Source organism: Ctenopharyngodon idella, chromosome 5 (genome assembly GCF_019924925.1).
Source record: "Ctenopharyngodon idella isolate HZGC_01 chromosome 5, HZGC01, whole genome shotgun sequence".
Classification (NCBI taxonomy): domain Eukaryota; kingdom Metazoa; phylum Chordata; class Actinopteri; order Cypriniformes; family Xenocyprididae; genus Ctenopharyngodon; species Ctenopharyngodon idella.
This window is the reverse complement of record NC_067224.1, coordinates 23,676,293-23,704,268: the sequence shown is the minus strand read 5'-3', so window position 1 is coordinate 23,704,268 and position 27,976 is coordinate 23,676,293. Positions and strand designations below refer to the sequence as shown.

At 36.0% G+C, this 27,976-nt stretch overlaps 2 protein-coding genes across 4 annotated transcripts in view; one reads left to right on the top strand and one right to left on the bottom strand.

Annotated features, from left to right (window-relative positions):
* si:ch211-284e13.4 (insulin receptor substrate 1-B) overlaps positions 1–19,194 on the top strand; it is a 28,210-nt gene extending 9,016 nt beyond the window's left edge. Inside the window, exon 3 of one of the 2 annotated variants that reach the window (XM_051893163.1) lies at positions 18,581–19,194. In XM_051893163.1, the coding sequence (XP_051749123.1) occupies positions 18,581–18,768 (188 nt within the window). In that variant the 3' untranslated portion in view covers positions 18,769–19,194. Of the gene's footprint in view, positions 1–12,928; positions 16,339–18,580 lie in introns of those variants that run through there. The other variant, XM_051893164.1, reaches the window with a different exon arrangement.
* A 2,789-nt stretch (positions 19,195–21,983) lies between these two features.
* Positions 21,984–26,336, bottom strand: LOC127512361 (uncharacterized). 2 transcript variants are annotated; one of them, XM_051893186.1, is made up of 6 exons: positions 25,879–26,327; positions 25,691–25,777; positions 25,513–25,554; positions 25,008–25,132; positions 23,780–23,869; positions 21,984–22,546 (listed from the first exon to the last, which is right to left on the bottom strand). In XM_051893186.1, the coding sequence occupies exons 1-6, from the start codon at positions 26,051–26,053 to the stop codon at positions 22,433–22,435; spliced, it is 633 nt and encodes a 210-aa protein (XP_051749146.1). In that variant the 5' UTR covers positions 26,054–26,327; the 3' UTR covers positions 21,984–22,432. The 2 variants fall into 2 exon arrangements, with proteins under 2 accessions (XP_051749146.1, XP_051749147.1); XM_051893187.1 differs by lacking the exon at positions 25,691–25,777 and having other exon boundaries at positions 25,879–26,336.
* Between the last annotated feature and the right edge of the window lie 1,640 nt (positions 26,337–27,976).

Here is a 27,976-nt window from a genome sequence, read left to right as displayed (position 1 = left end):
ATGTTCCTGAATGTGGTTCTGCTTCTACTCATCTCTCTCCTCTTTTCTCTTTCTCTTTTTCCTTTCTTCTAAGTCTTTCATCTTGACCGTGTATCTCTCTTTTTTGGTAACATATAGACAGGCGTTGCAAGAATGTACTACTCTAACCTTCTAACCTTTTTTAAATGTTTCCGCTAGAAATTGAGACTAAAGACATGATTTTCGTATGTAATTCACTTTACGTTCAGTGACATCCCATTGACCACAGAACTGGTGCATATAGCTGTCTTAAAACAGCTAGTCAGATGAGTGGCTTCTTTTGCTCTTATAGTCTTATGACAGGCTTCAGGTCAGTGTAATCCAGGGGTTCTTAACCCTGCACTATCTCAATCCTTGATTTGCATAAAGTTGAATGCTCACCCAAAATGTCTTAATTAAGCTGCTGTGTGTAATGTTTTGATGTCAAATGCTTTCTCCTATCGTAGCTGATTGTGCAGAAAGACAACTATATTGATTTCCTCAAAAAGTTTAAACACTACGGCTCTGTGATGTGTTTAACATTGCTCTGATTGTTTGAGGAGCCCAACATAGCAACATTGACCTTACCAATGGTTTTGAGGGTGTGATTACCTATTTTTACAAACAACAACAGATGGACGAAGTGTTTTGTAAATCGCCATTTTATTTGCAATTCCATTTGGTGCTGCAAGTGGCACAGAAATTGCACACTGCAATTTGATTTTTACATTTTCTGTACAAAAAATGGGTGGTGCTTGCAGCTTGCCCATGCAAAAGTTGCTATCACAATGCTTGGGTGTTGCTAGGGCATTTCTATGCAGTTGCTAATGCGTTCTGAATGTGTATTGCAGTGCATGCACCACTAATTATTTTGAGTAAGCGTCCTATCTTCCATAACTTGCATACCTCAAATTTGCTGAACAAAGATTTAGCCTCATCCAAATCTTTTAGAAAAGAAAGAAAAAAATGTCAAGGTAGTATCCTTGACTGTGCAATTTAGTTCAGTGCTGGGTTTGATGAACATCCTGAAAACCATCTTACGTAATTTACTTACTATCAGGGTGGAAAGTGAGTGGGGGTGATTCAAAAACGAGGGCAGGAAATTGTACAATACGAGCAGTATAATAGACAAAGAAATGTTTTTAGTGGTTAAAAGAAAGATGACACCAGAGAACACAAGAATAGACTAACAGAGAGTATGTGGCCTCAGAGAGACCGTAAGGTTGAGACTAGATAGAGAGAGAAAGATTAACAGAGACAGACAAGGAGTCAAAGCGTCAATGCAGGTATTGTGTGACTCAAAGTGACGCTCTGAAGGTTTTACCTCATACAAACCCAGTCACCACAGTGGTGCTAAGAAGTGGGGAATCTGCTCCAACCCAAAGCTGTCTAGACAAGCAGGTTGTTGTAGGTCAGAGGAGCTGTAATCTAGCTGACCCATCAGCAGCCCAGAGGAGAATACATTCCTTTACATTGGACCTGAAGGAGGGCCTTTACTCACACCAACATTATTGCATGGCAATGTATCTGTGTCTTTTGTGTCTGTGCAGTGATTCATTACATTACTCAAGTAGAATTATCATTAGTTAAAAAATGGAGAAAAAAGTGTACCTTTTCCCAGTAACACACCTCTCATAGGGCTAAAGTTTAGAATCGGTATGTTTTGTCTGCATGCATATTTGTTGTTAAGGCACAAATCTTTGCTCTCATTTCATAAGCTGCTTCCATGTGCTGATTTTGTGTCTTGTGGTTTCTATTTTTTTGGTTGTTTTGTTGAATTATATGAACTGCATTAGAGGGTTTTTGTTGTCTACATCTGATCCTGCAACCTAATTGGACCCGATGAAGCAAAATCCACTGAATAAAGGATCAGTGTAATTTTATCCAAAGGCCTATTCTGCATCTCAATACAAATAGTGTAGTTATTACAAACTGTCTTGTCATTATTTTTACAACATTTAAATAAAAGGTTTCAGAAATCTGGAACTTTCCTGATGTATCTACTACATTTTTAACACGTTTCTAACATTTTTAAACTGGGGTTCAGGGGGCCACAAGTGCTAGACCCCACTGGGGTCAGTGGAAAAATTTAAAAATAAATAAATAAAAAAAGATTAAAATAAATAAGTAAATAAATGAGTAAATAAATAAATAGTGCATCTAACAGTATAGAACTATGAGTAGAAAAAAATCATAATAATGTAGCTTAATAGAAAATATTTTCTAATACTATTCTAGATATATTTATAATATTAATTGCTACAGTATTAGGTCTTTATTAATTTTTTTTTTAATAAAATATGACAAGATCTCAGAGTTAAACTGTCAGAAAAAATTAATCTTAATTATGTCAGATAACACCTAAGCAAAACATGGTCAGGTCAAAGTGTCTGAATAATTTTTGTTTCCAAATTTTTATCAATTTTATTGGGAGTCCACTGTATGAAGAATCTTTGGGTATAATATGTCACAGTTTACTTTATTTTGCTATCCTCACTTAGATAAATGAACTATAGTGTCCTGCACCCACTAGTAAAAATATATATAAAGATATCAATTTTTGGTTTGTCTGTATATATATTATAGATAGACACTCACATGATGATAATGATCATATTTGCGGGTCCGTGGCATCTAATCGAAAATTTCTGATCTAGCAGACTGTCCAGGCTGCTTTTTCCATACAACAAAAGTGAATAGTTAATGTGAATGTCAAGCTTTAAAGGCACAATATGTAAGATTTTTGCATTAAAATATCTAAATATCTTCAGTGTTTTGTTCACTTGTGTGCTTATATTATCCCAAATGTTTCCAACTATGTTTATATCCAGAGAAATTAGTAATTTTAACCATTGTAACATCCCTCCTTTATTGTGTTGCCTGTCAATGGCATCATGTCTGCGTTATCCTCGGTTTGCGCTTTTACTGCCATAGAAACCATGTCAACTCAGTGAATCTCATGAAAGATGCGGAAGTAGTTGTAACGTCTAGCACGCCACTCTGCTGTTGTTTTGCAACAATTATTTGTTATTTTTTGCAGCAGGTTCTGTTGCCAAAGATAACTCCAAGAAACATAAACATACAAATGAATCAAGTGACCCAAGAAGAGTTTTAGAAAAAGTTTTTAAAGCGAGGATCAATATTGGTGTGGAATTTCCTAACACTGTTTAACAAGTCTGGTGGCAGTGTAATTAAATACAGTATGTGTTATACATAAATAGTTAGTCAGCCTTTTTGCAAATGCTGTGGGTACGTTCAAATGTACTTTTAGAATGATTGTTTTGAACACGTAAAACTGCGCTGCTTTACCCCACCATTTAATTCGACAAATAAAGTGACATATATGAGTAGTAATTTAGCATTAAAGGGGACGTATAATGCAAAATATACTTTTGTGTGGTGTTTGGACATAAATGTGTGTTGGCACTGTGTGTACACAACCACCCTATAATGATAAAATTCCAACCACTCCTTTTTTAATCAAGTTCACAGTCCGCCATTGCTGCACTGACGAGAACGTCTTCTAAGTGTTTTAGGTGTTCTGTAGCTGGATGGATTAATCCACATAGCTCTCTCCATTTACTCCCTAAATCTGAGCTGCTGAAGATGAGCTGGATTAATTTTGTTTTCGAAGAAAATGCTCCCTCAACTCTACCGAAATTCTTGTCTTCGCGAATCATTTCACACCAGACTTCTTTGTGAACGAATGTCAATACAAAGGGACAATACAAAACAGAGGTTGTGCTAAAAATTTGTTACTCAAGGATAGATCAGTAAACTGTTCGTGATCCAGCTTACAGCCTCCAGAGTGATACTGGATACGGCAGTAATGAGAGCACTTTATTACAGTTCATCAGAGTTGATTTACGGATATAAAGTTTGCCAGTTTATTAAGTTCCACCCGAAAAGGCATAAGGTCTTTATATATTTGTTTACTGTTAGTTGTAACGAGTGTTTCTGTGTACTTCGCTGTGTATGTTGATGATAATGAGAGAGAGATGTTGAGAGAGAGAGAGTTTATGGATAATATTTTAATTCACACTTGTGTTTTATTAAGCTCTTACAGTGATTTTCTAGAGTGAAAACGGGTGCTTCATCTTTTGTGTGAAGTACAATAAACATCATAAAACTCATCTGTAAAGTTTTGGCCATCATTCGGACGGGGTCCGGTACAGCAGGCTTGTACTAATATAATGGAAGAAGACAATATAAGTTATAACCGTAATTGAACTAAACTATACCTGTTCTATCTCCATGCAGCATATATTCGCAGTTTCTGACATTATAGTGCGTCCAGAATGAGCTCTTGAAGCTCCACCCTCTTAGGCCGCGCAGCAGCTCATTTGCATTTAAAGGGCACACACTGAAATGGCGCGTTTTTGCTCAACCCCAAAAAGTGGCAATTTTAACATGCTATAAAAAATTATCTGTGGGGTATTTTGAGCTAAAACTTAACATACACACTCTGGGGACATCAGAGACTTATTTTACATCTTGTAAAATGGGGCATAATAGGTTCCCTTTAAACATTGGTTATAAAATTGTTATAAAACTTTATTAATGAACATGATTTCTGAAGGAGTCCCTTCAGATTGATTTTCATTGAGGTGAAGGCGACAACTCCCATCATTCCCCACTCCTTCACAACGTCATCAAGCTACGCCTTTGTTATTGTTTTGAATATGCAACCTCTAGCAGCGAAAATTAAATACTGTGCCTTTAAGACTGAAATTTAAGTTAGTTACTGAAAATCTCATATTTCATCTTAGCCATCTCTATTTCATCTTAGCCATCTCGGCAACTCACTCTGAGACTCTGGCCTTTGAGTTTAAGTTCAAAGGCCAGAGTCTCAGAGTGAGTTGCCAACTGTTAGTCTCAGAGTGAACTAACTGCATTAAAGGTGAACTAACATTTTAATGCAGTTGTTTTTGAGTGTACTGTTAATATACATGCTTGACCATAGGAAGGATATAGTTTTAAGCCTGGTTTATTCCAATTCAAGCCTAGAACTTTCTATGACAGAAAAACACTTGCTTTTGTAGTGTAAGTGAGAAGATTTGATGCTTATTTTGGACTTTTGATTTGTCCTACGTCAAAGGAAGACTCATCCGTTTCGTTTCCTTAGTGATACTAATGAGAGTGTCGTTTGTTTTCTCCCCCCTGCTTGTCTTTCTTTCTCTCTGTCTCTGCTCGTCAAGCCAAAGTCAGCTCCCATCCTCTCCAAGCCTTTAATAGTATCACACACATACATACACACTCATTAGGGTCGAGTTCTACAAAGGTGTAAAATCTAGATTGACAGTCACATGCCCTCAACCAATCACCTGTTTCTGCTGCAGCTCTAGTTACTACTGCCATTCTAGTTATAATACACCATTTTAAATATTTATGTAAAAAAAATATGCATCATCTAATGTAGATAATTTATGAAGCTCCTGCTCCTCAAAATCTTTATGTGGCCAATACTTTCAGCTTCACCTGCGTGATTTATTTTCTCAAACCAGTTTACCACAAACCCTGCCCCGCAGCTGATTCTAAAGATTTCATTGGTCATGTCAATCACAGTTCTGATTGCCAGCACAATGCTGAAACAAATACTAACCCCTAATCATAACATTATCCTTAGTATAGCATTAGTAGGACATCCTGAGAGATACCATTACTGTTTGTTGCAGCCATTCATGATATTTCTAAAATTTGAATTAAATTCATGAAGTCTGAACTTTTCTTGACGGGTGAGTGCATGATTGAGTTCTGATGAAGGAAACCAGCAATAGCATCCCATGCTGGTTTTCAGCAGGGTTCAGGCTTATTTGAAAATTACTGACAGGTTTGTTAAAGCCAGGTTGTAAATGTGTATATATTTTAGTAATATTCTGTTCTAGTAAATACATAATTAATGTTTAGTAATTAAGTTATCCAGGAGGATTTTAGAACTTGTGCTTGTACCTTTCATGATGGACAGTAAGCCAATGAATTTGTGAATTCACCTTTTGAAATCCTAAGATTCAATTTCAGTCTAGACACTCAACTGACAAGACCATAAGAGATGGACAGAGGGAAATATGTTACTATTTATGTTAAGCAAACACCATCTATGTATATGTGTGTGTGTGTGTGTGTGTGTGTGTGTGTGTGTGTGTGTGTGTGTGTGTGCGTGAGTGTGTGCATATGGGTATATGTGTGTGGGTAGGTGCTTGTCTGCAGGGAGATTATGGTTAACTCAAGTGGGTGTACCGAGAGCAGAGCCAATTGATCTGTCTGCTGTTAACAAACCATCCACACACATACTGTCACACACAAACACTCACTCATGTGTATGCACTCAGAGCAGGAGTGGGTATAGGCATAGTTAGACTGAGAGTTTAGAGGATGAGAAAGAGAATTGTAATGCATGTGTTTAGACTACTGATATTGTAAGGTTGCGAGACAGAGAGGGAGAGTTGGATTCATTTCATTGCTCTAGAGAGTCTGTGGCATTTAATACAGTAAGGTGAAGGTGGCAGCTGGCCAGTTCACAAACATATATAGCAAATTTGCGGGGCTCATCCAAGAACCATGAAATGGGCCCCGCTCACAACTAGTGGTCACAAATAAGTATTTGTATTGGGAGATAAAACATAATTGCTGATGGAGACAATGATGTTAGTTAGAGCAATATTCTTTTGTTTTCTTTATTTTGCCTTTTCTGTACATCACTGTACAGTATTTTCTGTTATTTAGAAAGTGTCTTGACAATGATTATGCGTCGTGTTTTCTGTCCACGAGAATCAAATGTGTGTGATGCATTGTTTTCTTGTAATTGTGCTTCTGTGCGGCATAAAAGAGTCTCTGTTTTTGTTGAAACCAAGATACTTCTTTTCAGGATTCTTTGATGAATAAAAAGTTCAAAAGAGCAGTGTTTATTTGAAATTTTACATTTATCTGAAAAACAAAACAAAAAATTAAAAATAAATGTTTCTGCTATTACCTTTGATCAATTTAAAGGCACAATATGTAATTTTCGCTGCCAGAGGTCACTCATTCAAAACAAAGGCTTAGCTTGATGACGCCTTGATTTCACGAAATCATGGGAAGTGTTGTCTTCACGAAATCATGGGAAGTGTTGTCTTCACATCTACAACCTGTGGAAAAGAATCCGACGGGACTCGGGCAGAATTCATATTCATGGATGAGCAAATGTATTAAAGATTTATTAACATTACTGTAGTATGAAGCAGGGTGTGGCTGAAAGCTTCTTCCGGTCAGGGGTATGTGGGGTAACACAGTGCTGTTTTATCATATTAGATACATTTGTGTGTTGAAAGTTGTTATAATGCTATATGCTTTCGCTTGGTGGCTACTATGAGACACTTGCTGCACACTGCAGTAAGCTTGATCGATATTAGGCATGGTAAAACATGGTACTCGCGGTAAATCAAGAAAACGAGATTTAAACAATAAGAATCACTGTGTTGAGCTGTATAACATGATTGGTTTTCTGTCGATAAATGTATCCAAACAGTTGCTCACCTGTCTAAAAAAAAAACACATAATATATTAAAGCATCTTTGGTGTTTCCATGGTTTCTACAAAATAAAATTTGAAATTGAGGGTAACGTGGGTATGATGTCACTGATAGGCGACGCATGGACACAAAAATTGCTTATTCCTCTGGATTTAAACATTCTTGGAAACATTTGGGGATAATGTAAGTACACAAGTCAACAAAATATATAACATTGTTAGTTTTAATCCAAAAATCTTACATATTGTGCCTTTAAAGGGTTAGTTCACCCAAAAATGAAAATAATGTAATTTATTACTCACCCTCATGGCGTTCCACACCTGTAAGACCTTCGTAAATCACAAATTAAGATATTTTTGTTGAAATCCGATGGTTCAGTGAGGCCTCCATAGCCAGCAATGACATTTCCTCTCTCAAGATCCATTAATATACTAAAAAACATATTTAAATCAGTTCATGTGAGTACAGTGGTTCAATATTAATATTATAAAGCAACGAGAATATTTTTGGTGCACCAAAAAAAATAAAATAACGAATTATTTAGTGATGGCCGATTTCAAAACACTGCTTCATGAAGCTTCGGAGCATAATGAATCAGCGTGTCGAATCAGTGGTTCGGAGCGCCAAAGTCACGTGATTTCAGCAGTTTGGCGGTTTGACACGCGATCCAAATCATGATTCGATACGCTGATTCATAACGCTCTGAAGCTTCATGAAGCAGTGTTTTGAAATCGGCCATCACTATGTAAGTCGTTATTTTGTTTTTTTTTTGGCGTACCAAAAATATTCTTGTCACTTTATAATATTAATATTGAACCACTGTACTCACATGAACTGATTTAAATATGTTTTTAGTACATTAATGGATCTTGAGAGAGGAAATGTCATTGCTGGCTATGGAGGCCTCACGGACCCATCGGATTTCAACAAAAATATCTTAATTTGCGTTCCGAAGATGAACGAAGGTCTTACGGGTGTGGAACGGCATGAGGGTGAGTAATAAATGACATTATTTTCATTTTTGGGTGAACTAACCCTTTAATGTATCCTTGCTGAATAAAAGTTTTAAGTATTAAGTATTTATAAAAAAAAAAAAAATCTTACTGACCCCAAACGTCTGAACGATACGGAATATATAGGCATCTTAAATGCAACTGCTGTAAACACCAAGTTGTAATATAGTTGGCTCAATGCACATGTATTCACACACAATCAACAACCTGTTTTCTCTCTCTCTCTCTCTTGGCCTTTCAAATTTATGTCACACTCTGCTTGGCAAGTCCTCTCTCACAGATCCATACAACATTCTCTATCACAATTTTTCCTTACACACACCTCCCAAAGTACATAAACAGATCCAAACACATGGACACAGCTTTCTGCTTGTCTCTTTCTCTTTCTCTCTCTCCACTAGCACATATACACACACACATCTCTCCCTGTCTCTTTGAGTGTGTCTCTCTCATGTCTGTTCACTCTCTTTGGCAATGACTCATGACTGTGTTGAAGAGGAGGGAGCCACCAATTCGGAATGGAGAAAAAGTATGGGGATGTTGTGATCTAGATCAGAGTAAAATGGTCTAGTAGTTTATTGTCATCTGGATGTGTTTCTCTTTTACTCAAGACGTTTCACTCCTCTTCCAAGTTCCAAGTTGTTTTATGAGGTATGGGGAGTCACACTGTGTACATATGTTTGTATGTACAGAATTGGTTCGATTTTGTTCCATTTAAAAAAATCATGCAGAGTGATTTACTAAGGTTTGCACTAGTCAATTTACTGGTATTTGTGCCATTATTTAACGACCAAAAAAAGCATGTCTTAAACCAGATGCTAATTTGCGCTGCTCTTGCTAGATTGCATTGGTCATTATGGAATTGATCCGGCTATGTCTGTGTTCTTTCATTTCCGTGTTGTCAGTAGATCATGTGCAGAACTTTCCACTCCCATCCGCACTTTTTGAAATTCTCACGTTAATTTGTTTAGTAAATCTGGCCCTAAATCTTAGCTGAGGATGGTTAAACAACTCCACAAACAGCATTACCAGCTTCACTTCTTACAAACCAATTTGACTTTATTTCTGCCATACATCTACAAAAGTTCTTATTGAGAATTAACAGAGGTTTAGATCATGATGTTTTATTGAAAATATTTCAATATGTCCATTATGGTGATCAGTGTTTTTAACATTAAAATATTACTACCATATTTTTTTTACGGTAAAGTATTTCAGCCACAGCTGCCACTTATTTTTTTTACCATAAATTTACGTTTAATGCCGTAAAACCTAAAATATTGCTACTGAATGTTTTTTTACAGTAAATGCTACGGTAAAAATTTTTTTGAGACTGTCCTCCTCCAAAAAACAACCCTATAGGTCGTTTTTTCAAGCACCCTATTACGACCTATATTTACGTTTTAAAGTCATGCGCCGTCTAGCTGGCGTAAAAATAACGACAGTGTCGTGTTACGTCTGTCATCATGAAATGACGTATGACCGTCGTTACCATTGTTCATTTAAATGCAGTGTGTGGACTTTTTATATGGTCCCTTACCCACTATTTGTCCTATATCCATTTAGCAAAACTCGTTTTTTTTATTAACGACTACACCTACCCTTAGTGATTTATAGTGCATATACACTTTATGAACGCATGTGTCCTGTTGTCGATAGGGGCGCAACATTAGTAAACGCTCCCATGGGTCGTATTTCAGGGAAGTGACAAACAACCTATATGGGAATATTGGTTGGAGGACATGTTGTTTTTTTTACAGTGTACTTCCAAAATCTGTACATTTAACAGTATTTAAATTACATGAAATGCCCCTTGAGATTTATTACAGTTTTTCACCATGTATAGTAAGGGAACATAATGTTAACTAATTATCATGTTTTATTACCACTGAATTTATGAACATTTTTTATAGTGTGTGTCCCCATGACTTACTGCTGCTGTAATTTACAGGATACTGAACTTGGGTTGAACTCAGATTATTTGTTATATTTGACAGTTAAATGTTTATCTGTAATCAGAATATCAGCCAACCTTCATGTCCCCATTCATCACCATTACTTTTTAAATGATCAAATGATAGGGGTGTGAATTATTGCCTTGACAGTGAATCAGCCAATCATGTTTTGGTTTTTATGCATTTAAAATTAACATTAACAACAACAACAAAAATACAATTCACAGTGATTCAATTACATTTGACAGTGAGCAGAGACTATATTCAGAAACTTTTATTGCATTCATTTGATTCTTAATCTTCTTATTAGACTTCTAATGTATCATAGGCATTAGACAATAAAGAGAATAATTACAAAATTTGTTTTCACTAAATTAATTGCACGTAACTATAAAGGAAAGGAAGTGCCTATATTTCCTGAATTACCTAAAATGAAATTGTTAATAACTAATAACATTAGGGTGGTAGAGAGATACTAGAATCTAAAGACCTTTACCGGATTTAAATAATGCCATGCTTAGACTTAAGGGTAAGTAATGATTAATCATAGATTGTATGTTGCAAGACAGTAACCACACATTTAGGATTGAGCTAATAGTTTAAGAATCAGCCCTTGAAAAAGCCGCATTTTTACCACTAGTCCAAATTTTAGTGGGTATATGTGTCACTTTATGGAGGTTACAGACCTGGTACTTTGTAAAATGTGAGATAAAATATGAAATCTGCTTGAAACTTCAACATTAACCTCTTTAAATGGAATTCTAATTACAAGTTAAAAAACATTTTCCTGAATTCTCTAGCACAGTTTCCTGAGAATTTCAATGCAGTGTGCATTTAGACAGGGTGGAATCATTGACATGTGAGTTTACACTGACTTTCACAGGGAGGAATGTTTGCAGTGTGAGCACGGTACGTTGCATTTGCAGTGTGTCGGTTTTGTGTGAGGTGCCTCTCACTGGAGTGTTGGCCGTTCACATACTGCACTACATCTTTGACTGTGACCCTGTCTGGCCTTTTTGTGCATATAGACATACGTACGTGTGTGTGTGTGGGGGGGATACCGGGAATACTGGCACTAAAAAGTACAAAAATAGAGTACTTTGATATTCTTTAAACATGTGCAGTGAAGAATGAAAAAAATGTGGAAATCCCATGGGACCTGTTCAGTGATGCTTTTATACTGGGAATAGAGAAGGATATAGACAGAATGAACAGAGACTCTTGAGTAAACAAAATAAAAAAATCAAAGTGATGAACTGTTTCTAAGGACTATTATCATTACTGTCTATTCAGTTTCTTTTTGACATTTTTCAAGTGTGTGTTTCTCTGCTTGAATGTGTGTGTGTGTATCTGAATCTTTTCTCACTGTCTCCTGTCTGTAGACTAAACTGAAAGTGGTTTGGTGCCTCTGTGACTATGTTATCCTCTGGTATGCTGTTTGTTATAACATTGAGACTAAGAGTATGAGCTGGCACCCGTGTCCTCCAATGAGACACCTCAAATCTGAAGGCAACTCTGAGAAGACACATAATTTTGTGTTTGCTGCCTTGAGATTTTAAATAGTCAGATATCAGATTTTTTTTTTTAAAAAATGTAAATAAAAAAACATAAACCCAATTTTTATGGCACAAATTAATCTCTGGAAAAGTGAAAACTTTCTGGCCAAGTTTGCTAGTTGAGAAGTACTAGATTTGGCAAGAATGAATTTGAGAGTGTCCTGTGGGGCTGTTCACACAGGGGCTGTTACATTTGTAAAGGTTGAGGTTTTTCAACAAATCTTAACCTTTCCTGCCTGAAGATACATCCGACTGTTGACCTAGTAGTCTGGAACTGTAATGACACTCCACTTAAACCTCATATATAATTTTATTTATTTGATCAAATAAATATAAAACAGGAAAAACAATAATTACAATATTTTAAAATGTAATTTATTCCTGTGATGCAAAACTGAATTTTCAGCATCATTATTCCAGTCTTCAGTGTCACATGATCCTTCAAAAATCATTCCAATATGCTGATTTGGTGCTCAAGAAACATTTCTTATTATTATCAATGTTGAAAATGGTTGTGCTCTTAGATTTTTTTTTGTGGAAACCATGAAACATTTTTTCAGGATTCTTTGATGAATAGAAAGAACAGTATTTATTTGAAATATAAATCTTTTGTTGTTTTATAATTGTCTTTCGGTTTTGATGAGTGCATCCTTGCTGAATAAAAGTATTCATTTCTTAAAACAAAAATCTTACTGACCCCAAACTTTTGAACGGTAGTATATAATGCTAGTAGTATGTGTCTATTTTTATTCATTTATTTTATTGCTCATCTATAATTGTATTTGTATATTTTATGTAAGGTCACTGATTGTAATTATGGGTCCTCAACAAGCAGTATTTTTAAAAAAAATACTTTTAAGGTGCCTAACCGAGTATCTCTGTCTCTTTTTCTTTTTGCAGATTGTTAATGTACTCCTGCATTCAGTCCAGTCAGCACTTGTCCTTCCTGCGTGAATGCGTTTGTCTGTGTGTGCACCTGATGTGATCTGAAAAACGGTGCGATTGCCCACATCCCTCAGCAGTGGACAATTAACTGCCCTTGCCTCATAACAACATTTACTCTCATTAGTTGTCAATGGTTCAATCAAAATAAAATTTGTGCCAAAAGACTAAAGGTAATTTCCGCCAGAGATCACTGAAATGGACGTGTCCTTCAACCACTTATGAAGGGCCACTGCCAACCAGGAGCCAATGATATTCCTTTTTTCCTCTACCACAAACTTTAAATTATTGTAAGAGAGATGTTAAATAGTATGAACGATAGATGAAAAATATATATAGCAGACATAGTATTACTGAGAATAAATCTATCTATCTATCATCTATCTATCTATCTATATATATATAAATACAACGTTTTTTTATAAAAGTGCCTCATTTTTGATTGTAGCCATTTTTACACAGGTCTCAATGTGCTCTGTAAAAGAAAATTGCATTAGATTTTTGTTTGTTTGTTTTGCTTTCCCGTTCCTTTGTGTTCTCTATGCTGAACAAAGTCAAAAAACAGTTACAGTATAAAAGAGTGAAGAAAAACTATTGGATAGATGAAAGAGCTTTATTTGCTATGGATTGTGTATTCAGATTGCCTTACTGTGCTGTATTTGTGTATGTGTATGTGCGTGTGTAATCAGTCATCCAAGCCTCAGCCATGCTGTGCCTCGGTTCACTAAAAAAGATTTGGACACACACACACACACACACACACACACACACACACACACACACACACGCACAAACAGAGAGAGAAAGAGATCCAAACTGATTGCATATGCTATAACACTGTGTGATTTAAACTTTAGTGAATGCATCTGCCCCTCAAGATAAACACTTAAACATTTATTTCATCCACTTTTTCTTCTATTAATCTGAGCATGTTGGCATTAGATGGCTGGGAGCACAAAATCTGATGACTGATAGGGGTCTGATCAGTATAACTGAAACTGCTAGTGTGACTGTGTGTGTGTGTGTGTATGTGTGTCCATGGCCTATTGTCCTTAGTCATATAACCAGGATGGTGTATTATTGTAGTATTTCTCATCCCCAGTTTACTACGATCACACACACTCACATTGAGATCTCAAACTGTGCCTCTCTCAAATGCAGCTCTGTTATCAGCAGACTGTACTGCTATATAAATTTAACACACACACACCAGACAGCAGATATCTATCAAATTTCTCTGTCTGACCTGTTGACAATACTCTGACTGGTTTTTACACTCCTGCAACACACACACTTAACTTGCCCTGTAATAGTGAATGTGCTCCAGTTTCCACTGCTTTTGATTATTTTCTTCAGTTACAAGGGAGCAGGGTCTTTTCATACCATCTGGACAGTGGTGTCTGTCTTTACGTAGCATGTTCTCCTTTTTAAAAGATTTTGTTTATATATATATATACTACCGGTCAAAGCGGTAAGATTTTTTAATGCTTTTCAAAGAAGTCTCTTCTGCTCACCTAGGCTTCATTTATTTGATCCAAAATACAGCAAAAACAGTAATATTGTAAAAAAAAAAAAAAAAAAAAAAAATTACAAATTAAAATAACTGTTTTCTATTTGAATATATGTTAAAATGTAATTTATTCCTGTGATGGCAAAGCTGAATTTTCAGCATCATTACTCCAGTCTTCAGTGTCACATGATCCTTCAGAAATCATTCTAATATGCTGATTTGCTGCTCAAGAAACATTTATTATTATAATATATTATATATATATATATATTTATATTATAAATGTCTATACTGTCACTTTTGATCCATTTAATGCATCCATGCTGAATAAAAGTATACATTTCTTTAAAAAAAAAAAAAAAAAAAACACCTCTTACTGACCCAAACTTTTGAACGGTAGTGATGTTACAAAAGTTTTATATTTTAGATAAATGCTGTTCTTTTGAACTTTCTATTCGGCAATCAGTATATTAGAATGATTTCTGAAGGATCATGTGATACTGAAGATTGGAGTAATGATGCTGAAAATTCAGCTTTGCATCACAGGAATAAATTACATTTTAAAATATATTCAAATAGAAAACAGTTACTTTAAATTGTAAAAATATTACTCAAAATTACTGTTTTTGCTGTATTTTGGATCAAATAAATGAAGCCTTGGTGAGCAGAAGAGACTTCTTTTAAAAACATTAAAAAATAGCTGTTTTGACTTACTTTTGATGGCTTCTGCAATTTTCTAATGAATCTAGAGTTTGTTTTGTGTAGTGTATGTAACTTGCAAAAAATGTGTCAAAATGATTCTGTTTTAGTGCCAAATTCCAAACTGACACACTACCATTGATCATGCACTGAGGAAAATAAGCGAAACATGCTTTTTAATACCAGATTTTTAGTAACCAATATTTTTCTCTTTTGCCTACACAATCTGTGTATTTTTTATCACTTATTTGCTAATGTAAACTCATATCTCACATTGTACAACAGCTGCCTTCAGTTACCAGGAATCAACATGAAGCCTTATAGTGCTTATATGAATGCCTTTTCTATCACGTAAAAATAAAAGCCTCCTTAGGTTATGCTTATTATATACAGGTTCATTTATACGTAAGATGTGACATTCAATGCAGTGTTTCTAAGTGTTTAATAGAGGTGACATTTGCTTAAAGTGTTAATACTCATCATCCACATCACTTACACAGTGGTTGTCAATGATTACAGATAACATGCATACCTCCCTACTGAAATGTTCACATACTTCATAATGTGTACTAAGGATTAAAACAGAACAACAACAGGTGGTGATTATAATATGTGGTGGGCTTAATAATGTCCCCTTAAGAGTTTTAACTTCTGTGTTTACTTCTAATCCTGAGCAGGACATATGCCTTTTTAAATCCACCTCATGGGTAGACCATTACAAATACAAAGAAAGCATCAAATCGTGTTTGTGTGTGCGTGTTTGTCTGTTTATGTCGGTCCAGTCCAACTGCAAAATGTGTTTGGCTATTCTGTTTTACTCCATGTCTTTTCTTTCCTATATTTTGATTGCCTTATTGTCTTTATTATGTCTTATTTAAAACACGGCAGCTGTAAAAGATGCTTTTTATTCTAGAACAGTGGGAAGTTTGAAGATTCTGCATTCTAGCAGTGGGATTTTTCTTTCTTCAGACTGACAATTTTATAAAGTGGTTTGGTGTATAAAATTGTATGTCCCCCGACTTTCTTTCCAGAAAACATTAACATGGTATTAAGTGATGTAGAAATACAGCCAAGGTCATATGTATACTGTAGGTAAGGACTATCTATATATAGTTCAGAAAAAGAAAAAAAAGTAAAAAAAAAAAAAAAAAAAAGAAAAGTAATCCTTTATTGTCTATAAGTACCTGCAAGTTATTGGGAAAAAGGGTCTGATATGCACAATCAGGGGTCTGTGTAAAGTTACAAAGTTGATCTGTTCTTCTGTATATCTAATGCTATGAAACATTCAATGACAATTGTGTATAAAGGGGTTTTAATAAGAGAATTATTAGGCTGTGGGCTACTGTATAGTTCTGTGAATAAGGGGAAATACTGGGCTCGGGTGGGCATGGGAGACTGTATGGTATGGATATAGTAGAAATGTCTGTTAAATTCAGAAATTCATCAATGATTGCCTGTGATTAAGACAATGTCACTCCAATTTATGGAAAAAAGATGAAAAAAGGATGAGAGAACTGAAATATGTGTCCCGTGTCTTTTTTATTATCAGATTGTCGTCCATGTTGGAAAGGTGTGTGAATTTGCGCGCGCGTGCATGTGCTTGGGTTACTCAAGTCTAGACAGATACCCGCCTCTTAAATGACGTTCAAGGATAAACCACCTGCCAAGCTGCATGATCATAATAGACATGAATGTGGACATGAGCGCGCGTGCGTTTGCGTGTGTCGACGTACAGCCTAGTCCCCATTTACGAGACTTTGAGGCGGCCATTACCCCTTGAAAAAAACATCACATTCCTCGCACGGAAAGACAGGGACCTTCACATGCGTTCAGTGTGTGTGTGTGTGTGTGTGTGTGTGTGTTTGCCAAAGTTATGCCTCTGAGGACACCGTGTGGTTAGTGTGGGGTAAAACATCAACAACATAGCTACTGTTTTCAATAGTATCCAAAAGCCGCAGCGCCATATGTGACAGACATGATGTGTAATATTCAGTGTTGGGATTCACGCATACAAGTAACGCGAGTTATGTTATCTTTTTCTTTTTAAAAACTACATTTTAAGTAACTAGTAAAGTAACGTATTTTAAATTTACAACAAATACCTTGTGTTACTTTTTTCAAAAAAGTAACACAAGTTATTTTGTTTTCCCATTTATTAACCGACACCTTTCCTGTCCCCATGACGAGAGAAATCCTATGGAGGTGTTGTGTGCGCTGTCTAAACATAATGATTATTGTAGTTCAATGTGAGCATGTGAGCGCTGAACTTTCTTCTCCTGTCCTGTTCTGCAATCCAGAACGGCAGCATGAAATGAATGTAATCATGAAATTGATCAGGAGCTAATTTGACGGCGAAACTCTGTGGGCAAAAAAACTGTAATCTCAAAAGGATTGCGATTGGGGATTTAGTTCCCTCCAGTTTCTGGTTATTATTGACAACATGCTTGTTGCTTAATCTTCTTTTGTTGTTATTTATTGGCAACATTTCACTTAAAGGGTTAGTTCACCCAAAAATGAAATTTCTGTCATTAATTACTCACCCTCATGCTGTTCCACATCCATAAAACCTTCGTTCATCTTCAGAACACAAATTAAGATATTTTTAATGAAATCCAAGAGTTTTTTTTTTTTATCCCCCACAGAAAGCAACGTAATTACCACATTTAAGATCCAGAAAAGTAGTAAAGACATTAAATAGTCAACGTGACTACAGTGGTATGAAGCGACAAGAATACTTTTTGTGTGCAAAAACAAAACAAAAATAACTTCATTCAGCAATTTCGTCTCTCCCGTCAGTCTCCTATGGTGTTTACGTTGTATAGACAGTGCAGCGCTTCCCTGTACTACGTCAGAATAATGACTTAACAAAATTCCAGTTTAAATTCTGCACAGATGAATTGTTTCATATTTTAAATGTATTTTCCTGATCTTCATCAATGTCAGTTTTGAACCTTAATCTAATTGAATACATTTGTTTGAATGTGTATGTGTATTGATAACCAATTAAATCCTCCAACAAAATGTAACATTGTACATTTTACAGCCTCGTTTTGTCATGTTCAAGTTACAGATACTAAATACATATGTATGAAGCATTTAGACTGAGTATCCTTTCTCCAGAGCTTGTCCTGTGTAGGTTCATGGGAATGCTGGACCCTTTGAGTAAACTCGTGTGTCCAATAATTGAAAAACAAATGTGATTCATATGTCTTTCAGTCCATGTTCTTGTTGCACACAAAATAACAAATTCACTTGTTTACATAGTTCTATATTTATAATTGAATTCATTCTAGTAGCTAAACTAAACGTTATGATTAAAAAATTCCTAAACTACACAGAGATTTATATATTCTGTATTGCATCAGTGTAATCTTGGTTGTTGTCATCATCTTCTGTAACAGCAGAGACAGAGGGGTTACTATGGCGATCTGAAACCTCAACAGAGCGACCTCTACGAGTTAACATCTCCACAAGCTCTGTTGCATGTGTCTGCTCAGTCACAATCTTCAGGGTAAATCTGGGTGAGTTCCCCAAGTCTGCAGCATCAGCTGGAATAATCTCTATTTCTGCCATTTTCCTTGAGAAGTAGAGAGCGAGGTCAATCATATTGTTAGAGAGAATTTTGCATAATATATAGCAGGGATACCCAATCCTGTTCCTGGAGATCCAGTAATATTTAAATACATCTGGCCAGTTGCATAAACATAGGCATTATGTTAAGACTGTGCCTTAAAGGTGCAGTAAGCGTTTTCTGAGAAACGCTGTTGAAAGTGGATCGGACAGAGCGCCAAAACACTCCAGTAGCAAATCAGCAGTGAGGGGCGTGTCCACTCATGAGGGGGGAGGTGCCTGTGCTGCATAGCCTATTCTTGAATTTAGGGGTGGGGCTATCAAGATAGGGGTGTGATCCTTTTGGGAGGGGCATGTTTGTTTTGGTGATTTCAAATATCAACAGTGTTTCTCAGAAATCGCTTACTGCATCTTTAAAGGGTTAGTTCACCCAAAAATAAAAATACCCCAATGATTTACTCACCCTCAAGCCATCCTAGGTGTATATGACATTCTTCTTTCAGACGAATATAATCAGAGTTATATTAAATAATGTCCAGACTAATCCACTTTATAATGGGAGTGGATGGTGTCCCAAATTCTAAAGACAGAAAAAATGCACTCACCCCTATAAAAGAAGTCCACACGGCGCCGGGGGGTTAATAAAGGCCTTCTGAAGCAAAGAAATGTGTTTGTGTAAGAAAAATATCCATATTTCAAACTTTATAAACTGTAATCTCTAACTTCCGCTAACTGTCGTACGCGCGTTCACGAGAGAGTGGCGTTCCAGCTTGTGATGTAAGACGCATGCGCAGCCTGAGCTCCGGTGAGAATATGCTAGTCTCGAGAGAACCAAGTTGTGCACAGCAAAGGAAATCCACGTGAAGAAGCAAATTATTTGAGCTATAATCTACATTTTATTAGTGTTAAAATGCTGATTTCTTGTGAATATCTGGGTTGCTTCAACAAAGCTAAAGTCATCAAAGGGAGATGCAGAGCGCTGTGCGTGACTGGCTGCTGCTTCAAAACTGGATTGTTTGTTTGTATGTTTTGCTGCACTGATCGGATTACTGCTTTATTTGTATTTCTATATCACCATTTGATTACTGTGCTTTTTGGATTACTCCAATTCTAACGGCTGGTGCTTTGGACTTGATTGTTGACTGCAATTTTTACTGCCTGCAAGTTTTGCCATCGGGCTGCTGCAAGCTCTCTACCCTGTTGCATCTTCCACCACTTTCGGCTCATCAGATGGGTGAGTTACCGCTTTCTCTATCAGTTGCACGGTTTGTTTACTACTTGCTATCTGGGTGTGTTATCTCCCTCTTAGCCTGCTGTTTTTGGTGATGTGACTTACAGGGTTTGGCTAACGTGGTTTTCGCTAGTGATTGGCATTTACTCCGACAATATAAACATGCCTCGGCCAACAGTTTTTCAGTTTGTTTTGCTGCTGCAGCCTCCTCCATCTCCTGGAGTTCCTGGTCGGTATACTCTGGTTCAAACAAATATGGCTGGGCAAAAAACAAAGTCTTCTCTTGGCTTATATCAGAATCCTCCGACATTTTTCTTAAGAAATCCTAGTTTTGTACTTTTAATTCGTGACCGGTATTTTGTTTTGCTCTCTCCTCTGCACTTCCGTGTTCGTCACCGGAGCTCACACTGCGCATGCGTCCTACGTCATAAGCTGGGACGCCACTCTCTCGTGAACGCACATATGACAGTTAGCGGAAGCTAAAGATTACAGTTTATAAAGTTTGAAATATGGATATTTTTCTTACACAAATGCATTGCTTCGCTTCAGAAGGCCTTTATTAACCCCCCGGCGCCGTGTGGACTTCTTTTATAATGGATGAGTGCATTTTTTCTGTCTTTAGAATTTGGGACACCATCCACTCCTATTATAAAGCATGGATTAGCCTGGACATTATTTAATATAACTCTGATTATATTTGTCTGAAAGAAGAATGTCATATACACCTAGGATGGCTTGAGGGTGAGTAAATCATGGGGTAATTTTCATTTTTGAACTAGTATGACCAACTAGCAGTTAGTTAGGTGTAATCAGTCTTACTTTTCAGTGTCAAATGCGACTAATCTACTGTTTATGTAATTGACTTAAAAAAGTTATGAACAGTCTTAAAGAAAAAATAATTGATGACAAACTTGTAAGACTATCTTAGCAGTTTATGCAACCGGCCCCTGAACTAGCTAATTAAGATCTTCAGGATCACTTGATATTTACAAACAGATGTGTTGGACTAGTACTGGAACTGAACTCAGGATCACCAGGAACAGGGATGAGCACCCCTGATAGGGTGTGGTGGGATTGATATTGTGTATATGTTAAACATATCTGTGTGTGTGAGTGTGTGTGTTTCAGTACTCTGTGGGTCTCTGTGTGTGGTGTCGTCTGATGAGCCAGCATACAGCAAAGATGACCAGCAAAAGGAGCAACAGCAAGACCACAAACACGATGAAAATATCAGAGTTCAGCCATCGTGACAGAGAATCTCCGGATTCCATCCCTACAGCGCAGACTGAAGTCGTTTAGATGTGGAACAACACATACTCATGAACATCGTTTTTCTGTCACGTTTTGATGAAATTTAAATCTAGTCAGTGAAACGTATAATGTAATTTGAACAATAACTAAACGTTACATTATAAATGGCTGATAATTGTTTGATACAGCGCTGCCAGCTAGCTTACAACTTCTTATGAAAGAATAATAGTTCTTTCTAGTACAATGAAACAAACAACAGCAAAAAGATTTTAAATTTGAGTTTGTACAAGGATGTTTGTATAAAGTAAGATGTTTAATTGATATAGCATAGGCATACCTGAATAATGGTCTGTACTGTTGCGCTGTTTCTTCTGAACACCTCAGTTAACGTGCTCAGTCATGGCTATGATGAAATATATAAGTAAAAAGATAAAAACATTGATAGAAACTATAACATTATTTTAATTAAAATTAAAGTGAGAATACCAGCTTGATGTTACTAGTTAGATTTACGTTTTGTTATTGTTTAATTGCAACAACGGTTAAAACAGTTCAACACTTCAAAACATTACAGGAAGAGGGCGCTACAACCCAGAATAAAACTCTCATACACCTTTAGGACTTGCTGACTTTAGGTGTTTGTGTAAAGCAGTTAGTAGTTAGTTGATGTAATCCGTTTATAAAGATAGTATAACTCCAGCCTAGCGGCAGAAGCAGGAGAGGAGAAATGAGAAAAAAAACGGTAAACCAAGTGATCATAAGAATTTATTGAATAAATGTAGTCATAGCCAAAGATCTACCTGATTCCATTTGCCTAGAAATGAATTCATCAAGTGTTTTGAAAGCAAGGAAGCAAGAGTTTCACCTTGCACTAATTAATAAAGCATTAAACATTATACATGAGGTTATTCAGGGATAACAAAACAGCAAGAAACAATATAAAGCAAAATGAAAAGCTCAACAAAAGTAAAAAATTATATAAACTGAATGTAGAAAATATTATTTAAACATATGCAACATATGCATATTTGTTCTCTGGAAGCTGAACTTTGACCTGTGGAACTGTCCCATGCATAACCTACATTAAATTTAAAAAGCTTAAATTCAAAATTCTTGGCCAACAAATGCACACAAGGTTATCTGGATCACTGCAAACTGCTGGAGTTACAAGGACAAGTGCTGCTTGAGAAGATAAGGATCATCAGTAAAGTCCAGTGGCTTCAAAATCTGGGAATATGGGTTTCCCACAAACAAATCCTTCTCCATGATCCGTATCAACATCAGAGGTCATGATGCCACACTTATTATCGTCACCCTGAGGCACAACCAGAACAGTCAGAAATATATTTTTACAGAAATGTATCAAAATGACGTTCACAGAATTGTGAATTGAAACACATAATTAATGTAAGAATACTTTATAATTTTACTGATTTTAACAAATAAAAGTCTTTTACTGAAAAAAAACAATTAAGCCCAGAAATGTTTCAATATTTTTTGGATTAATTTTCTCATCTTTTCTACACATATTTTTTTCCACTCACACACAAAAAAACCAAAGAGAATCACATTTACAGTATACAGCAATTTGTTTTCCAAGCTCTGAAGTTTTACAACCTTCCAACAGCGTTAAAGGGATAGTTCACCCAAAAATGAAAATTTGATGTTTATCTGCTTACCCTCAGGGCATCCAAGATGTAGGTGACTTTGTTTCTTCAGTAGAACACAAATGATGATTTTTAACTCCAATCGTTGCGGTCTGTCAGTCATATAATGCTTGTCAATGGGAACTCCATCTATAAGAGTCAAAAAAACATGCACAGACAAATCCAAATTAAACCCTGCGGCTCGTGATGACACATTGATGTCCTAAGACACGAAACGATTGGTTTGTGCGAGAAACCGAACAGTATTTATATCATTATTTACCTCTCATACACCACTATGTCCAACTGCCTTGAGCGCACGCACGGCATCCGGTGTGTGAGGTCTGAATGCACTCTGATGCCGGAAGTGATCGCTCGCACTCACTGACATATACACGCGAGAGATCACTTCCGTCATCAGAGCGCGTTTTTAGACCTCACCAACCGGATGCTCAAGGCAGTTGGACATAGTGGTGTATTAGAGGTAAAAAAAAACGATAAATACTGTTCGTTTTCTCACACAAACCAATTGTTTCGTGTCTTAGGACATCAATGTGTCGTCACGAGCCGCAGGGTTTAATTTGGATTTGTCTGTGCATGTTTTTTTGACTCTTATAGATGGAGTTCCCATTGACAAGCATTATACGACTGACAGACCGCAACGGTTGGAGTTAAAAATCATCATTTGTGTTCTACTGAAGAAACAAAGTCACCTACATCTTGGATGCCCTGGGGGTAAACAGATAAACATCAAATTTTCATTTTTGGGTGAACTATCCCTTTAAAAGCTTTTCAACCATCTAATTTTGGTAATTGCCTGTTCAGAAAAAAATTTCACAAATATCTTAATGGTTTAAAATTTAAAAATGAAGACAAAAATTTGTAGATTTCAAGCGCATTACCCCAAATGAAGAATCACTGTCCCCAGATCCGTCTGATGAGGCTTTTAACACCAGAAATTGCTTTCCATTGCTTCTAGACATCAACCAGACCTGCCCATGTACACACACAACATTCACTTTTAATTCATTAAAATTTAAACAAATTTAATTAAATTTTAACTTTATATAGTAAACTTTATGCCACTCTCAAATCCTCTCTGCTACACCTACTCAACCTTATAATAAATAAGAACCAAATAATAACCGATTTATGAGGTAAAATTACCCCGGATTCAGTATTGTCAGCAAGGGTTGAGGACAGGAACACGAAGATGACGAATTAGATAAATGTGCTTTAATAAGCTTCAAAGATACATACAATCGCAGGGAACAGAAGAAACACAAGCACTAACTTAATGTAAACCGGAACAACTGAGAACCAGTGTTGCTAACTGCTTTCAGTTGAAAGTTGCTAAATCTGATTGCAAAATGTCACTAGATGACATCATAATGGTGATTTCACTGATTTATATAAATATAAATATAGATCAGTGAGTGAGATAAGAATCTAGATATGGTTTTTCCAAGAAGTTGCTAGATTTGTTGCTAGGCTTTTGAAAAAAAGTCTCAAAAGGGGCGAGGGAGTTGCTAGTGACGAAATAGCTAAATTGGCAACACTACTGAGAACTGAAACTGAATGACATAAATACTAATGGTAACGGGGTGAACACAACTGAAACAAATGACATATCATATTAGTAACCATGACGACAAACAATGAGCAGAAAACTGAAAGAAAAGGAACACAAGAATTAAAGAATACTAACTAAAAGTCCATGAATGTGCAACTATAAGAACAAACATAACCAAATATCCCTGACAAGTATATGAACCAGCCAAATGTTCAACCCAGTCTCAGAATCAGACATCATCTTCATAAGCTCTGTGTATAATAATGTAATTATTTTAATTCTGTTTACTCTCATGTACAGTAATAGTGGTAATGGAACACTGTTCACATTATTATTTCATTGTTAATAAATAATTACATTATACTTTATTATTTTTTATGTTATATATTGTTAAATATTGTTTTTTTTATTCTACTGTACTGCTGGTATTGTTACTGCACTGTTTTCCATACTGTTTTTGCATCAATTCCTAATTCTTAGTATTTGTATAATTCTTAATATAGTGTAATTATGCAGAAAAGGCAAAAAAGAGAGAAGTGAATGAATGGCTGCTGTACTTTGTTATGGCTAGATAACACAGCAAGGCTGGCATTCCTCTTAGAGCAGAAGCTCTCAGCAGCGTTGCAGTTACTGTTGTCACTCCAGAACAAATAAAACACATTTTCATAGAGAAGCCACACTTCTGAAAGATAACAAAGTACATTCAGTAAATATCTGTTGACAGAAATCAAAGAAATTATGAATATTTAAATAATCTTTTTTTTTTTTTTTAATTGCTTTGTATTAGTATTAGTTTTGTGAGTTGCATCTGCCACGCCAGGACAAGTTTAGAACAAAACCACACAAGAGTAATTTTAACAGTTCAGATTTCCATTTTAGCTCATAAAATGATGCACAACACAGATAAAATTAAGAATAATCAAATGTGTAAAAGACAGACATATAACACATCAGATATGAATGTGTGAAACAGTTTATTCTTCAGAGGTTTCACACGTGCAGGCTGACAGTTAGTTAGCAAAATTAGTTCCTTCTCAGCAGTTAATACAAATTTAAACTAACCTTTTTGTCCTTTTATTGGTTGTGTTTCTTTGTTCTGAGAGTCTAAGGGGGTGGAAACACATGATATTCATAAATATTTTGTCAAACTACACTTAAATGTACTCATTACTGTCACAAACCATTTTTTCGATTATTATTTAATACCTCAATAAATTTCGAATGCTGTCATAAAACTTACAATTTAGGCTCACAATGGTAAGGATGATGGTTGAGATAAGAATGTTCACAGCAAACAGTAAAAACACATACTTCCTTTCATAACGCTCTGTTAAACAGAGATTAATAAAGATTAATACAGAAACACCGATTGTAAACGATGAAAACTTTGCTCCCTGAATTCCATCCACCCATCCTCTGTTGTCTTACCTGAGAACAGTCTTGTACTGTTAATAGTTCTTTGGTCTGTCGACGGGTACTGAAGAGTTTGATAAATGTCTTCTGTTTTAACAACATCATTTTTCTGCGTCTCCTTGTTTTCTGTGTTTCCCTCACCCTCTTCATATACATTTACGCACGCAGAAAAACGCTGCTGCAGCTCCATCACACTCTCAAACTATAGCACATACGCACAGTAACAAGAATCATATATCATACCCTCTGAGACTGAAAAAGTAGTCGTGATGCAAAATACTGTTTGCTGCTGTGCTGACTAGCGGTAAATGCAAATACAGTAGATATTTCTCTGTGCTGCTGATTTTCTTTTCTCTTCTGCACTTTCTTTCTTGTCCAAAGTCAGACCACATTTCTCCACATGCCTTGATGATGGTGTAGCCTACTTGGATTTACATACAACAGTGCAGTTTAAGTTTCTGACTATACAGAAAGAGGAAGCAGCGGGAGGAGTTATAACTATAACTTGATGATCATAAAAAAAATCAGCAAAATTACACAATCTGCAAAATGTCAAATAAAGCAGAAGGGAAAGAAAAAATCAAGTCTTGCTTTACTTATTGTGCAGAAGAGCTCCGCTTGCACGGACAGTAATTAAATCTCTGCATGTCACTGAGCTCTTTATCTCTAGGTGTTCCTACTCTACCTGAACTTTCCAGCTGTATCAGTATCAGGCAGCAGATCCTTCATATTTATTTTACTCCACATTTCTTCAGAGAACGACACTGCCCTCTCTCTCTCTATTTCTCTCTCTCTTCACCCACTGACTGCTGAGTTTCAGTCAAGTTCTAACATGCGGCTGGTGTCCTCATTCTGCTGTACCAAATTCTGCTTCTTCACTTTGGGCATATTATGGGAACTGCACATTGCTGGTTTGAGTATTTTCTAAAATATATCCTTCATGGTATCTTGGAGATGAGTCTGTCAAATCCTGCAGATGTGTGCTCTACAGCAGAATTAACTGATCAGGAAAATCAGATACTTCTTATGGGAACACAGTATTGCATTCATTGGCTTATGAATTAATTAATTTCTTTTTTTTTTTTTTTTTTGGATGAAATTTTCTTAATAGTTAATATACAAACAGTATGCAAGTAAACAGTTTATTTTTATTTTATTTTTTTTACAATAGCAGGAAACCAGGGCTATCAACTCTCACGCATTCAACGTGACTGACACACAAAATAGACACTGCTCTCGCACCACATCCTTTTTCTCAAGCAGTGAAAAAAAAAACATTGCAGAGCACAGAGCACCAGCAGTATTAACATCAAGTGACATGGTATCTGATGCAGTGGCACATCCGGTGGCACTTCTGGTCGTCATTGGCATGTGTCACTTAAAAGGTGTGACACGTGTCAGTGGATAGTGGCATGTGCCACTGACATTGTCACGAAACACTGACACTGACACTGTCTCGCGGACCATGTCGCCGTATGTTGTGACACCTGCAGGAGTGACTGACAGATGAGTTGAGCAGCTATACTGATGTAATTGCTCAAAATCCTAAATAAATAGTATTTAAATAGTGTTTTTTTAAATCCAATTAAACGTATTAAACTCTTAAAAACTAAATATTTTTTCAAACATGTCAGGTTTGTGGAAAAAATACTATAGTAAATACTATAGTGTTTTTGAACCATAGTACTATAGTAAAGTACTTGAATTAATTTGTTGTGGTAATTCTATAGTTGCTGTGGTAATATAACAACTATAGTAATGTAAACAAATTACTTTACCCAATACTACTAAGTTTTCTACAACTATAGGGTATATTATACTACAATACAGTAAAAACTAAAGTATACTACACTATTTATTACAGTTTATCAGTTCACTATAGTTAATATTACAGTATGCTGTAGCATTCATTAACAAATTGTTGTAAATACTATGATATATACAGTATACAACAATTTACTATAGTATGGTTCAAAAACACTATAGTATTTACTATAAATTACTATAGTATTTTTTCACCGGGGGCGCCACAGGTTTGCCAACTCTCAGACTCTGTCTTGCTCTCACTCTGCCCAAGTAAACCTCAGGCCAAACTGGCAACCCTGCTTTGATA